General features: G+C 42.1%; 1 protein-coding gene and 1 pseudogene across 3 annotated transcripts; both read right to left on the minus strand.

Annotated features, from left to right (window-relative positions):
* Positions 1-681: 681 nt before the first annotated feature.
* On the minus strand, positions 682-3,670 carry LOC129869327 (protein-lysine 6-oxidase-like; annotated as a pseudogene).
* A 5,053-nt stretch (positions 3,671-8,723) lies between these two features.
* LOC129810806 (nicotinamide riboside kinase 2-like) lies at positions 8,724-12,378 on the minus strand. Of its 3 annotated transcripts, none has more exons than XM_055861704.1 (8): positions 12,138-12,378; positions 11,148-11,238; positions 10,630-10,678; positions 10,235-10,301; positions 9,820-9,891; positions 9,570-9,676; positions 9,354-9,439; positions 8,724-9,268 (listed from the first exon to the last, which is right to left on the minus strand). In XM_055861704.1, exons 1-7 carry the CDS (start codon positions 12,161-12,163, stop codon positions 9,354-9,356), a joined length of 498 nt encoding a protein of 165 aa, XP_055717679.1. In that variant the 5' UTR covers positions 12,164-12,378; the 3' UTR covers positions 8,724-9,268. The 3 variants fall into 3 exon arrangements, with proteins under 3 accessions (XP_055717679.1, XP_055717677.1, XP_055717676.1); XM_055861702.1 differs by having other exon boundaries at positions 8,724-9,265; positions 10,235-10,409; XM_055861701.1 differs by having other exon boundaries at positions 10,235-10,409; positions 12,138-12,376.
* Between the last annotated feature and the right edge of the window lie 3,998 nt (positions 12,379-16,376).

The raw sequence follows: 16,376 nt of genomic DNA on the forward strand, positions 1-16,376 counted from the left end.
ATCTCAAGACATCAGTCAGGAAGTTAAAGCTTGGTCGCAAATGGGTCTTCCAAATGTACAAGGACCCCAAGCATACTTCCAAAGTTGTGGCAAAATGGCTTAAGGACAACAAAGTCAAGGTATTGGAGTGGCCATCACAAAGCCCTGACCTGAATCCTATAGAAAATATGTGGGCAGAACTGAAAAAGCGTGTGCGAGCAAGGAGGCCTACAAACCTGACTCAGTTACACCAACTCTGTCAGGAGGAATGGGCCAAAATTCACCCAACTTATTGTGGGAAGCTTGCGGAAGGCTACCCAAAACGTTTGACCCAGTTAACAATTTAAAGGAAATGCTACCAAATACTAATTGAGTGTATGTAAACTTCTGACTCACTGGGAATGTGATGAAAGAAATAAAAGCTGAAATAAATCATTCTCTCTACTGTAATTCTGACATTTCACATTCTTTCAAATAAAGTGGTGATCCTAACTGACCTAAAACAGGGGATTTTTACTAGGATTAAATGTCAGGAATTGTGATAAACTGAGTTTAAACGTATTTTGCTAAGGTGTATGTAAACTTCCGACTTCAACTGTATGTATGGCTCATTTAAATGGTAAACAAGCCTCGTCTGTCTTGGTTATCATTTGCAAGTTCATAGTAGCAGAAAATGCCCCCCTCCATCAAAGCAATTTAGGATCAACTCCTGTGGAATCAATGACACAAACACATATTTCACAGTACCAGAAATAAAATGTGTACATAAATGATGTACGGAAAGTCTCTATGACTTACAGTTCCTGGCGTGGACATAGGTTCCTTTGATCCTGATGTCACACCTCACTATCAAATCAAATTTCAAATCAAATGTATTTATACAGCCCTTCTTACGTCAGCTGATGTCACAAAGTGCTGTACAGAAAACCAGCCTAAAACCCCAAACAGCAAGCAATGCAGGTGTAGAAGCACGGTGGCTAGGAAAAACTCTCTAGACAGACCAGAACCTAGGAAGAAACCTAGAGAGGAACCAGGCTATGAGGGGTTGCCAGTCCTCTTCTGGCTGTGCCGGGTGGAGATTATAACAGAACATGGTCAAGATGTTCAAATGTTCATAGACTATGTTGTTTGAGAAATCCGACTCCTGCACTTGCATAGTTGGGTTCACCATCACCAGGTATGACATCATGAGGCAAGATAGGACAATGACATGTTGCTAGTTAGGCAATAGATTTTAGAAAAATGAAAAAAATAATATTGTTTCCAGGTGGCACATCTGTGATGTCAATCCACTTGCAGTCAATGTTGTCATTGTAGGTGTCTTAGCAACCAGGACCCAATCCATGCACCAAACACATGTAAAAGCTGATGTGATTAAAAACACAAACTGATTGATTGGTTGATTGATTGATCGATTAAAATATCAGAGCTTGTGTGCGTGCAGTGCAAGCCAAGCGTCTGCGGACTCTTGGTTCACAGCTGGTGTCCTCCTGACAGAAGCTGGCCTTGTGTCCCTCTGCCACCTTCCTGCCTGTGATGACATCCAGCAGATCATAGTTACTGAAGGCCTCCATACTGTGGTAGTACTGGTGGCAGCTGTTCCATTAACACTGGTGTCTGGGTTTGACTGGAAAGAAGTCAGCTGTCCCCTGGTTCTTCACCCTTTGGGAAAACCTCAGTCCTGTAGTCTCTGACACCTGGTCGACATGTTGACCTCAAAATAATGTACTTTACATAATGACTAAGAACAGGAGTTTCTCCTGACAGTGTGACCTAACCGTAACTTTCTTGGTCAGAAAAAAATCCTGGCCCCAATTATGACTGATAAGTGCATGGAAAGTCATTTGAATTATCATTAATGACAACTTAATAACAACGTCATAACAAGTTAGTATTAGTTCACCTATTATGCTTTAGAATACACTGAGGATGAGTGTACTTTTGACTTTCATTTGGAGTTTATTTTACTTGGTAGAGCAGAGAGAGAAAATCTAGGTCGGATGCCAGGTTGTAGGGCACTCTATTATTATACTATTACTCCCGAGCCGGCCAACGCCAAACAAGTCTGGTCCATACAACCAGTCTGATTTCTACCTAATCAATCAAATAACTGTAGATGTCATTTGTGACATAATACATAGATGATGTCAAGGTAAATGTTTTAGCGCAATTGATCTTACACGGATATGCATAATCAACCATAAAACATGAACTCCTACCAAGACAGACCGTTTTCCTCTCCAGCACATCTCAGGGCATACATCTGTACAAGTTGGATATAATAAGCAGCTTGGATATAGTAGGGGCCAGGAACAAGGTCTGGGAGACCAGAGAAGAGAAATCACAAGCCATCCATGTTAGTTGTATGATTTTCAAGGAAGTGTGAGTGTTTTATAAATTGTTTGTAATATGCTGTACTTTTATCTGGATGTAAAAAATAATGCAAAGCAAATACTCTATAAGGTATATTGTCACATCACCATCTACTATACCGTTATGAAATAATCTGGTGCCAGAGTCTGTTCTCGGTGGATGACGCACAGGTGCTGTGCTTCTCCCGACTAACGGGTACATGTTATAGAAAACTGCATTTGGGTGTTTTTTTGTTTGGATTGGTGGGATCATCAGCTATCATATTATTACTTTCAATCGTTCTTGGTTGCTGGGGCTGCGAGCGAGTCATTGCCATTGTCAGAAAGCGCAATTGGAGATGCATTTGATTCTGGAGCTGGAATGCGTCTGGATGAGGAAATGGAATCGGAGGCCTGGGCAGTGCGCTGGGCGCGTTGTCTAGTGTTTGCATCATCGGCATTATTCATGTACCCAGATGTGGGTGCCTGGGTTGATGCTTATTGCTTCTGGTCTCTCGTGTCGCGCCTGGTTTGTGCCGCGACCACGCGTAATGTCCTCGCTCTTAACTGGTGACGCAAGGACTTGTCGTCGAACCGGCAGGCTGACATCATCCCGAGCAGGGTTTCGTCCTCCTCCCCTCGGGATCCCACTGCCTGAGAACTCCCGGAGAGCCCCGAGACCAGTACCGTTGGAAGTGGATCCGGTGCTTCCTTGGGGAGGCAGACGCGCTCCTGGGTATCCCGCCACCGGCTCCGTGTCCCTCGGGGATGTTTCTGGCTTCGCTCGTGCATTGGCGGCCAACGGCGAAGATGTAGTGACCAACATCGGAGCACAGAACCAAGAAGTCTGACTCACTGTTCAGCATATGTTGGGTTTCGATCGAATGCTCTCCTCCAGATTCAATGTTGTAGTTCTAGAGCAGAGTTCTCCAACCCTGTTCCTGGAGAGATACCCTCCTGTAGGTTTTCTTTTCAACCCCAGTTGTAACTATCCTGATTCAGTTTATCAACCAGCTAATTATTAGAATCAAGTGCGCTAGATTAGGGTTGGAGCGAAAACGTACAGGAAGGTAGCTCTCCAGGAACAGGGTTGGAGAGCCTTGTTCTAGAGGATCTATTTGGTGCAGAAGTTGGGTGATGAATGTTGAAATTCCTCTCGGTGGTCAGGTAGAGCTCAGCAGGTAGTCTTCTCGCCTGGGCCGGTGCGTGACGTTCAGACCCGGTGTGGTGTAATCTATACACCCGACCGTTGTTCTCCCATTGGATTATGTGTCTCGCGTGCGTAAATGGAGCTGTCCAGTGGTTAAACGAACCCGAACATAAAGCAGGCAGAACGGTAGAAAATAAACCAACCATGGTTAAAATTATCCGAACTATACCAAACTCTGTGACATTAATAACTTCTGTAAAAATGTAGTCTAAGTGATACTGGGATACGGGTGATGTTTTGTACACACTTGATTCCGTCATGCAGTTGCCCACCACATCTCCACAGTGAATGTCAGGTATAACTACTTGGAAGGTGGAAATGTAGGCACTCACTTTCATATAATTAGTTTGTCTACGCATGCACAGACAGGACCAAGGGCTTATTTTACAAATACCATATTTAACTTAACCGTCAGTCTATATAACTATTTACACTTTGCGCATAGGTGGTAGGTAGCCCTTTCTCAGTGCACGTTGAGATTTTGTACTGAAAGGGCAAGATATCTAAAAGTAAAAAAAGTGATTTGAGTTTTTTAAAATTGTGTCCCTGATTGGTCATCCAAATTTGATACATTTTTAGTCAAATATCATGACACACCTTTCGGCATTAATTGGGAACTTCTGTCACAAGTGACTAATCGACATCATAAGCAATACGTTTTTTACGTGGATTAAATTGAAAGCATTCATAATACTTGAGTAGAAAATGTGTCATAGTAGGAGCTATTTGCATCATGAAAATAAGCACACAGGCAGGTATGCGCGCGCTGCGGCTGCATGGCTCTGTGAGATCCATTCACACGATTTATTTTAACGGTAAATGCCACACGGTAAAATCACACAGTGGGCTTTGTGTTACCTCACACTACTTCTCTGAAATACTGTAGTCCAGTACCATACAGTTGAGGGATAACAATAGGGGTTATCCAGTTCTGTTTCTCCATGATTCTCTTTAATTTAGGAACTCGATTACAACCACAAAAACTTTGCCACATGATGGCAGTGGAACTCTAGGGAAGGTAGACTGTTAATTTACTGAGTGGAAAAATCGTAATGCACTTGACTCGTTAAGACTACAAAATGCCTGCCATAGGACCTGTAGTCAAGTTTACCCCTGTGCTGTTCCGTACAAGGTAGCAGTCATAGAGTTAGACAGAGGACTCTAGGTGGATAAAACCTGTTTGGGCATGGACATTGATTGTCACCGAAGGCTTCAACCGGGTGGGACTTCCTAATGGTTGAGGAAGAATCACATGATTCCAGCCAGTCATCAGGAGGGATCTGCCAATTAATTATACTCATGAGCAAACACTAGGTGGCAGTATGCATCCTTTCAGTTTGTTTGCCAACTCGTACACGTAGTAGAAAAAAATACTTCAAATTGGAAATTGCCTCAATGGAACCATCCATGAAATCACAGAGCCATAATGGGACACATAAATATGATATCTGTATACACTTAATTTACTTCAAGAGCACCATGATAGATGGCAAGGTTGACATCTAAATGAGGGTTTATTTTATAACCATAACATCTGCAGTGAAGAACAAACATGCAATACTTTTTGCCAGTGTAACGGATGCGATGCTTCGTGGGCGACCGTTGTTGATGTGTGCAGAGGGTCCCTGGTTCGCGCCCGTGTCGGGGCGAGGGGAAGTTATACTGTTACACCAGTATTACCCAGACATTAATTATATAGACCGTGAAACTGATCTGCATCTCACTTAATGGTTTATGATGATTGGACATAATCATTATGGAAGTCTTGGCTGCTGTCAAACAGCGTGAACTTTTCCTTCCTCAGAGATGTGATACCTAACAGGTCAGATTTGTTACGGTCCTGGTCAGATATGTTACATGAAGCCTTCACGTCAGATCTGTTACAGTGCAGGGGTCTTAGAATAGTCTGTAACTGAAGAGATCTAATTATCCCTGTTCAATGGCAGTATACAGTAGAGTACAAATGCCTGTATGTTATGAATAGTATGATCAAAAGATTATGTAAGCTTTTGCATATACTGTGCATAAAATGTCTCCATGACCACTTCTGTGGTATACCATTATAATATATACATTGGATTTAATAGAGTAAATATACAGCTCAGTTCTGTGCCAATGCAACTTAGATGCAACAGTTGTCCAGCCATTATATGTTGCAAGGTGACAGAGGATAGGGACAGTAGGTTTCTGTGGGAAGGCACAAGGTTTATTGTGCGTCATTCTGTTTCCACTCATTATATACGTGATTGAGAGGGTGTAGAGTGGCTTCATAAGAGCCCATGATTGAGAGAGCAGGTCTCACCGTTCCCCTAGTTTGTCCCCCTCTGATGCATTGTGTACTTCTGCTGGAAGAGAAGCAAGGTTGGCTGCAACCTGGTCTCAGAGCATTTCATATATTTCTGTACGTAAATCTGGGACACTCCACTTAGTAAGATATGTTACGTTTCGCATGGTATGCACTGTAATCATTTGTGATTGTCCAACACCCTTTTCGTATATGTTAAATATTACAATTTGTATTATTTGCAAAACATTTGTTACGAATTCTGGCTAGGTGGCTAATGTTAGCTAGGCTCAGGGTTAAATTTAGGATTTAGGTTAAAGGGTTAAGGTTAGGGTTTGCTAAAAGGGCTAGGAGAAGGGTTAGCTAACATGCTCAGTAGTTGCAAAGTAGCTGTAAAGTAGTAAGTAGTTAAAAAGTTGCCCGCGATGAGATTTGGACTCGCAACCTTTGGGTTGCTAGACATTCGTGTTACACGCCCACCTATCCACCCTGACCATTTCATTTTTGCCATAAGTAACCATTTGTCTTATGTAACTATACCAAACGTAAGATATCATACCAATTTGAGTTTCCCTGGATTTACGTTTGCTATGTTATGTTTAGTCTATGAAACGAGGCTGAGGAGCTGCCTGTCAGTCTGAAGGGTAGCTATGGGCAACAGGCCAGTCATGCTGTGGATTAGAGGGTGGGGGTGTCCATCTTTATACAAGTACAATATGTCCTCCCCTTACAATGCAGGAATCCCAGCTAAATATAAACACTCCGCCTGTCTATGTCCACAAGCACTCAAAGCCTTGTAGCAATGTGTATTTGAGGGCCTGTCTTCGAGGGCAACCATTACAAGGTTAGCTGGCTGCGTTAACTGGATGTCAACGGCTGGTTACTATATCAGTCTCCTACAGGTTCCTCACAGCCCTTCCCCCCTGTCAACAGGTTTTGTTTATTTTAAGTCAATGGGGCACAGGTCACAGCTAGCATTGCAGGTAGAACTCTGGAAAGTCACTATGTTAGCTGCCAGTAGTTGCTATGAGAAACCATACTATTGCCGTGTTATTACCACTGTGTTGTAAAGTGTTAAGCTACCATAAATTATTGTATATTTCTTCACGTTTAATTATTTCCATGTTTTATGTTCATTGCACCAGCTAATATTCTGTGTAAACAACCCCCCTCGTCATCTGTAAACCAGATTTGTAAATTTATTTCAAACAAGGTGGAGTTGTAGCATTTTGGTACTTCACTGTGGTATAGCAATGACTGTTATAATCGTTAACAAGTTCAGTAGCTATAAAATTAGGATCAGTCCTTAAACAAATACAATTATTTGTTCCAAAAGGGCCTCAACAGATACGAGAAAGACTGTAGACGAAAGGCACAACACTCACAGAGAGAAGCACCATCGGTCAGGCAGTGACATAATTATTAAAATTAAACAACAATGTCTGTGTTGTTGCTTCAATAGCCTAACCATGCCAAACATTACACAACTAGTATATTACCAAAAGAAAACAGATTAACACTCCTTTGTTTTAACCCTAGGACAGCGAGGGGATCCTTGTGAGTGTACAGACTAGCAGGATTTTAGTTTAAGTCAGAAGTTTACATAAACTAGTTTCAATGACCCCAACCAAGTGTTTCAACCACTCAACAAATTTCTTAACTAGTTTTGGCAAGTCGGTTAGGACATCTACTTCGTGCATGACACAAGTAATTTTTTGAACAATTGTTAGAGATGAATTTCATTGTATCACGATTACAGTGGGTCAGAAGTTTACATACACTAAGTTGACTGTGCCTTTAAACAGCTTGGAAAATTCCAGAAAATGTCATGACTTTAGAAGCGTCTGATAGGCTAACTGACATAATTTGAGTAAATTGGAGGTGTACTTGTGGATGTATTTCAAGGCCTACCTTCAAACTGTGCCTCTTTGCTTGACAAGCAATGGTAAAATCGGAAGAAATCAGCCAAATCCTCAGAAAAAAAATTTGTAGACCTCCACAAGTCTGGTTCATCCCTGGGAGCATTTTCCAAACACCTGAAGGTACCACGGTCATCTATTCAAACAACAGGACGCAAGTATAAACACCATGGGACCACGCAGCCACCATACTGCTCAGGAAGGAGACGCGTTCTTTCTCCTAGAGATAAACGTACTTCTGCGCGAAAGGTGCAAAATCCCAGAACAGCAAAGGACCTTTTGAAGATGCTGGAGGAAACAGGTACAAAAGTATCTATTTCCACAGTAAAACCAGACATAACCCAAAAGGGAAGAAAATTGTGGATATATTGAAGCAACATCAGTCAGGAAGTTAAAGCTTGATCACAAATTGGTCTTCCAAATGGACAATGACCCCAAGCATACTTCCAAAGGTGTGGCAAAATGGTTTAAGGACAACAAAGTCAGGGTATTGGAGTGCCCATCACAAAGCCCTGACCTCAATCCTATAGATAATTTGTGGGCAGAACTGAAAAAGCGTGTGCGAGCAAGGGGGCCTAAAAACCTGACTCAGTTACACCAGCTGCCAGGAGGAATGGACCAACATTTACACAACTTAGTGGGAAGCTTGAAATATTTGACCCAAGTTGAACAATTTAAAGGCAATGCTACCAAATACTAATTGAGTGTATGTAATATTCTGACCCACTGGGAATGTGATGAAAAAAATAAAAGCAAAAATATATATAATTCTCTACTATCATCCTGACATTTCACATTCTTAAAATAGTGGTGATCCTGACATAAGACAGGGAACTCCTACTTGGATTAACTGTCAGGAATTGTGACAAACTGAGTTTAAATGTATTTGGCTAAGGTGTACGTAAACTTTAACTGTATTTACTCATACCCCATGTACCACAATTAAGGTGAGAATTGTAAATAAAGACAGGACGCAGGAGTAAAATAGAAAAATCTGAACTTATTTTAAAATTGGCGACGGACAATTTACTTGCCAAAACAAAGCCAAGTACATACTAACAAAGATGACTATATTATGAATATAATACAAGTGACCGCTCTATTCTAACAAAGGAAATACATGTCCTCAAAGATGGAAGGCAAGCGGCCAGTTCAGGTGGGACCCTTCTAGACCATGAGAGGGCAGAGGCACAACTCCAATAAAGAATATTTTTATAAAATCGCAAAGTTATCAAAATGCCATGTGCATCCACTTTTATCAGTGCCTTTGTAACAATGTAAACATCTATGTTCAAATAAGAGTTTGTCCCTCTCCCTCAGATACTAGGCAGTGGTTTGGTTAACACAAGTAAAGGACTAACAGATTGGATAAGAACACAAACAGAAATGATTATTCTGTAAAACATAAGTTAACATTCCTTCAATATAATTTACACAATAAGAAAAAAATGCGTTAATAAAAAAAAAATCTCTTCAGTCTTGATGCTATTTACAGGTCTATACATGTTTGGAGATGGAGTTCCTGCTGTACAAACAGAAAGGTAAAGTTCACTCAATTTAGCATCAACACTTAAAAGACAGAAGTCAAACACACCAGTGTCACCTCTTACCTATAAACGATTCAACAGTGTATTCTGGATGTCCTCATACACCTGGCTGTAGATCCCTTCTTCTGATTTCAAGCCATCCAGATACGCTATAGCAAAGTGTAAACCTTGATCAGGACATTTGTCATTGGGAAGTCATAGCTATTGGCACCAAAATGCCTACAAAAACCAATAATGTTCACCGACAAATGGAAAAGGAGACAAAAATGTGTAATATACCAATGTCTAAACAGCTCTCGACCATCTCATTCCTGTGCTTCAAGTACATGGGCCACACATGGCCTTCAAACAGGCCAGGGGGGTCAGGGACGGTGTATTGTCTTGTACTTAAAAAAAAAAGGAAACAAACTTATGAATTTAGCACAACTTTCAATTAAATAAATATTTGTGATTTATCAATCTGGCCAGAACGACAACCATACAATAGCTACATATGAATATTAGTGATCTGAAATCACCCCATTCCCACCTTCTCCTCCGTTTGCACTCTTCGTATGGAATGGAGATGTAGTAGCACTTGTTGTACACGTCCATCAGGGGTCTGGGGAGGAACATGACAGAACTTTTAGTTCTACTCAACTCTCCACCAATGTACACTTGAGGCACCATAATACAGATATAGTACACTCCTGGAGACCACATCCATTCAGTTGACATCCTCTTAATCTAGCTAGCTGACAACACAGCCCACACGTGTCACTTGGACACCGGTCCAAATATTTGTCGTCATAACTCTATAAATCCAGTTGAGCGAGCTTGCAAGCATTAGACGTCATAGTAATAGGGGACAAGCTATTTGAATACATGTCGCACAAACCAGCTGATTACGCTCCTTCCCCATTAGCTAGTACATTTCCAGTTAGCAGTGGTGCAGATGAACTCACCTGTAGTTGTACAGAAGGAAGCCCTCTACGATCAGAATGTGGATCTGCTGCTCTGGGTCGGCAACCTCTGTGGAAGGGGACACGTTGACACCGTGAGAGTGTGCAAACTTCACTGGGTTCTCACTCCAGCCTCGAATCGTGTTCACCATGGCATCCATGTCCAATGCTGTGATCACTGCATAGAACAGGGAACGGCAGAGGGGAAAGAAGTTTAGCAAAAAGGGACACACCTGGATGAAGTGTATTCAGTCTTGTTTAATGGGAATTGTGCTCTAGGGTAGTATTAATATTCATGCATGTACTATCAAATGACATTTTTGGGGATGCTTTGTTACACTAAGGGGCAAGTAAAAACGATCAGAATATGAGTCTCCTACAGTGAAATCCAGGCTTACCATCCCACTGTCTAAAGCCGTCCTCCCCGACTTCTATCTGGTCAGGTTTCTGAAATAATACCAATAAAACATTGCTGCAAGCGCAGGCTGATCTGAATACGGGCAGATCCCATACATGCTGAACACTGCAAGACATGCACACCTAGCTGGAGCATGCAGGTATAACATGCACAAGAGCATTGAGAATCCATATATAACCAGAGACCAATAAAACAGGAAACAAAGCACAAGAGCAGTGAGCTACTCAGCACAAGTTCTGATTCTGTACAGGTTAATGCAGTTACATTTTTTTAAAAGCGGCAATAAGCAAGGCGTGTGTGTGAAAAGACAACTGAGTCTTAGGCATGTCAGTGCTAGGTTAATTTACAGCATACTACGCAGATCTAATAAAAGGGAAGGACAGGTGACCGTAGATGGCATGCATCATGGCTATTGGTTAGTGTGTGAGGGATATTTTCCCTTAGCAAGGTCATGCAAATACAACACTGTATAGAGACGTTTTAGTAGACCAAGTTTACCTTGAAAAAGTCATCTTGATGCACCACACAACAGTTAGGTAGTGACTTGATCAGCTTATTCGTCAAAGTGGTTTTCCCACCATTAGTCACACTGAAAATAGATAAACATGACATGCGATTTAGCAAGGCGTCCGTGTATTCAAAGTCTAAGCGGTCTATACATCACTCATCCGCATACCTTGCAGGTATTATTGCAGTAAGTTAATTAGATATCAGTCAACATTGTATGCAGTAGCTAGCTAGTAACCTAACCATTGTGGCGGGACAGAGCACATAGCTGGCTACCTAAAATATCAAGGTCATCAAATGTCAACTACTCTAAATAAGTTTGCAATCAAACGTTTTATAACTAGCTAGGTAAGTTCGCTAAGTGGATCTCTGAATTTAGTCAGAAGCTTTGAAAACAACTTGGAACGTTGCCAGTCCTACATTTAGCGTTAGCTAGCCTGATATTCAGCCAAGTCCAATTTTTACATTCTAGTAAAACATAGCTGGCAAAAAGCAATATTCATGCTTAATAAACATGTATAATACAAGTTGCCAGCAAGGAGTATGACGCTCACGTTTGTAAATTTCGAAACTGAGACTCCCTCCAATGTGTTCAATGTGAAAGTCCGCGCTGGAATTTTAAATCTCCCGCCCGACTACGACAACATACAAACGTGGCAGGCGATTTGCTAAAACCAAGTCCCCCGTTAACTACCTACAGTACATGGGGTTAATAAATTGCCCTAGTAAAAGATAAAACTCCCTGAATCCTTAACGTTTCTTATTTTTTATAATTAACTTAATGTTAGGCGAAAAATTCAACAATGAAAGGTAACTAACGTAACGCGTTAGCTACCTAAGTAAGATGGCATGCGTTGTTTAGATTTGATACCTGTGTTACGTTTATTAAACTAATGGTTTTATAAAATGTTCTACTCAAAATATACATGTGTATTATATAATAAAACAGATTTTCGAACGACAAATAAAAACTTAACTTACCCGCCAATTCCTATAACGTATTTCATTTTGAGTAGGTTTTTGAAACTTCTGCTCCTAGTCCCAGCTAAAGTTACACTCACAATGAATAACAAAAACAATCCAAATAATACGAGGAAGGGAGTAGCTCAAGTTTCGGTGTTTTTTCTCCAGTGTTGTGGCAGAGCTCAGCTGTCTTTACTATTTCATTGATAAAGAGGCGCGAGCCCTCAATTTGTAGACAACTGTGACTTGCGTCAAACGGACGTACACCCGCGTGAGCTCAGATTTGTGTCGTTTTTACAGTGACCAATCACTGCCCAAATCACACCCAACGACTCCAATCAACCTCCGCGTTCCGCAAAGATTTGCATATTAATTTTTATTTAATCTTTATCTAAACAGGGAGTCACATTGAGATAAAAAATCTATTTTACAAGAGAGCTCTGTATACATTACAATTAAAAACAGAATAATGAAACATACACATATATGTGTATAAAACAATATAATTCAGCACACAATACAAAATAAACATACTTTAAAAAAGCAATCACATTCAACTCCATAGAGGTCCCCAGTCAATAATTTAAACTGCCTGAGAGGCACCAGCACATGTAACTGCAGTGAAATTATACTGTCTTTGTATACAGTGAGGGGGAAAAGTATTTGATCCCCTGCTGATTTTGTACGTTTGCCCACTGACAAAGAAATGATGTCTATAATTTTAATGGTAGGTTTATTTGAACAGTGAGAGACAGAATAACGACAAAGAAATCCAGAAAAACGCATGTCAAAAATGTTATAAATTGATTTGCATTTTAATGAGTGAAATAAGTATTTGACCCCCTCTCAATCAGAAAGATTTCTGGCTCCCAGGTGTCTTTCATACAGGTAACGAGCTGAGATTAGGAGCACACTCTTAAAGGGAGTGCTCCTAATCTCAATTTGTTACCTGTATAAAAGACACCTGTCCACAGAAGCAATCAATCAATCAGATTCCAAACTCTCCACCATGGCCAAGACCAAAGAGCGCTCCAAGGATGTCAGGGACAAGATTGTAGACCTACACAAGGCTGGAATGGGCTACAAGACCATCGCCAAGCAGCTTGATGAGAAGGTGACAACAGTTGGTGTGGTTATGGAAGAATGGAAGAAACACAAAAGAACTGTCAATCTCCCTCGGCCTGGGGCTCCATGCAAGATCTCACCTCGGGGAGTTGCAATGATCATGAGAACGGTGAGGAATCAGCCCAGAACTACACGGGAGGATCTTGTCAATGTTCTCAAGGCAGCTGGGACCATAGTCACCAAGAAACCAATTGGTAACACACTACGCCGTGAAGGACTGAAATCCTGCAGCGCCCGCAAGGTCCCCCTGCTCAAGAAAGCACATATACATACCCGTCTGAAGTTTGCCAATGAACAACTGAATGATTCAGAGGACAACTGGGTGAACGTGTTGTGGTCAGATGAGACCAAATGGAGCTCTTTGGCATCAACTCGCCGTGTTTGGAGGAGGAGGAATGCTGCCTATGACACCAAGAACATCATTCCCACCGTCAAACATGGAGGTGGAAACATTATGCTTTGGGGGTGTTTTTCTGCTAAGGGGACAGGACAACTTCACCGCATCAAAGGGACGATGGACGGGGCCATGTACCGTCAAATCTTGGGTGAGAACCTCCTTCCCTCAGCCAGGGCATTGAAAATGGGTCGTGGATGGGTATTCCAGCATGACAATGACCCAAAACACACGGCCAAGGCAACAAAGGAGTGGCTCAAGAAGAAACACATTAAGGTCCTGGAGTGGCCTAGCCAGTCTCCAGATATTAATCCCATAGAAAATCTGTGGAGGGAGCTGAAGGTTCGAGTTGCCAAACGTCAGCCTCAACCTTAATGACTTGGAGAAGATCTGCAAAGAGGAGTGGGACAAAATCCCTCAGATGTGTGCAAACCTGGTGGCCAACTACAAGAAACGTCTGACCTCTGTGATTGCCAACAAGGGTTTTGCCACCAAGTATTAAGTCATGTTTTGCAGAAGGTTCAAATACTTATTTCCCTCATTAAAATGCAAATCAATTTATAACATTTTTGACATGTGTTTTTCTGGATTATTTTGTTGTTATTCTGTCTCTCACTGTTCAAATAAACCTACCATTAATTATAGACATCAATTCTTTGTCAGTGGGCAAACGTACAAAATCAGCAGGGGATCGACTATACATGGGGACTGTACATGGGGACACATGGTGAATGATGTGTAATGTTATGACATGGTTCACCTACCTTCGCCTGCTTTGAGGAACGCACAGTTCCACTGACGAGGCCTGCTACCAAGAACTGTGGGCTCTCCTTCTCCGTGGCCGACGCGAAAAATAAATTTAAGCGTGTTAACCCCACGCAAGGCTGCAGGCCCAGACGGCATCCCTAACCGCGTCCTCAGAGCATGCGCAGACCAGCTGGCTGGTGTGTTTACAGACATATTCAATCTGTCCCTATCCCAGTCTGCTGTCCCCACATGTTTCAAGATGGGCACCATTGTTCCTGTACCCAAGAAACCAAAGATAACTGAACTAGATTGTGTCATCTGTTGGGGTGGTACTCGAATTGGAGTGGGTCTAGTGTTTCTAATGGTGTCGATGTGAGCCATGACCAGCCTTTCAAAGCACTTAATGGCTACAGATGTGAGCACTACGGCTCGGTTGTCATTTAGGAAGGTTACCTTAGTGTTCTTGGGCACAGGGTCTATGGTGGTCTGCTTGAAACATGTTGGTATTACAGACTCAGTCAGGGTTGTAAATGTCAGTGAAGACACCAGTTGGTCAGCGCATGCTCGGAGTACACGTCCGGGTAATCCGTCTGGCCCTGCGGCCTTGTGAATGTTGACCTGTTTAAAGATCTTACTCACATCGGCTACAGAGAGCGTGATCACACAGTTGTCCGGAACAGCTGATGCTCTCATGCATGCCTCAGTGTTGCTTGCCTCAAAGCGAGCATAGAGCATAATTAGCTCGTCTGGTAGGCTCATGTCACTGGGCAGCTCGCGTCTGTGCTTCCCTTTGTAGTCTGTAATAGTTTGCAAGCCCTGCCACATCCGACGAGCGTCGGAGCCAGTGTAGTACGATTCAATCTTAGTCCTGTATTGACGCTTTGATGGTTCGTCTGAGGTTAGAGTCCCGCTCCTTGAAAGCGGCAGCTCTACCCTTTAGCTCAGTGAGGATGTTGCCTGTAATCCATGGCTTCTGTTTGGGGTATGTACGTAATTGCTCCTGTAAGACACTCTGGATAAGAGCGTCTGCTAAATAACTAATGTAAATGTAAAATAGGCTTGGGCCGTATACAGGAGTATTTGAAAATAGCCACGGGATGGTTTTTCAGTACCAACGAAACTTTGGAAGTTTTTTTTATACATTTTAATATTAGTAGCTACTTTTTACGTAAATATCTGCCGTCAACTCGTACAATACATTAGGAGATAAAGTAGATCCCCCGTTCTTAATTTCACATCACATTATTTTACATTATTAAACTTACCGGTAGTCCCCAGTCACATGCTGTTTGTTTACAAGCATACAACAATGAAAGACAGGAGAGATTGCTATCCCTTCCTGTAGAGAAAACAAAGAACAACCTGGGATGGAAATCCAGGGGCTTTCTGAGGGCATCCAGGGGCATTCACTATCAACATGGTGCCCGGGAGATGCCGGAAAAGGAATAAAGGAAGTAAGTGGAACATATTATGAATAAATATAGAGTGGGGGATTGTAGAAGCCTTCTGGAAGATCTGGTGAAGGAGAATATGGCGGATAAGGAAAAAAGCAGAAAAGTGTTTTGATGGAATATGGAATGGAGGATTGCACAGAACTTTTGCAAGAGCTAGAGAAGGAAAGGGAATGTGACGAGAGTGAGTGTAAATACATTGAGGTGGCAGGTGCAGTGATGACCGCCGAGAAAGAGGGTCGAGGGAAGCAGTGTGGTGAGGAGGGTTGGCGTCCAGTGCAAAAAGAGTAATACGTGCTCTAGTAGCTCAGAGATGGAACCTGACTAGAGTATGGATGTAGTACCTGCGTGAGGACCGCTGAGTTCGGGCCTCGTCCCGAGGATGAAAAGGATGATTCTAGCCCAGTGAGAGTGAGGTTTGTGGAGAGAATGAATCCTTGCATTTTGGCTGATCCATATGCGGTGTCGGGTTGGGTGGAGAAGGGGTTGGGGAATGTTGAGTTGGTGAGAGTAATTCAGAGTGCATTAGTGATGATTTAT

This window comes from Salvelinus fontinalis, chromosome 14 (assembly GCF_029448725.1).
Source record: "Salvelinus fontinalis isolate EN_2023a chromosome 14, ASM2944872v1, whole genome shotgun sequence".
In the NCBI taxonomy this organism is placed as follows: domain Eukaryota; kingdom Metazoa; phylum Chordata; class Actinopteri; order Salmoniformes; family Salmonidae; genus Salvelinus; species Salvelinus fontinalis.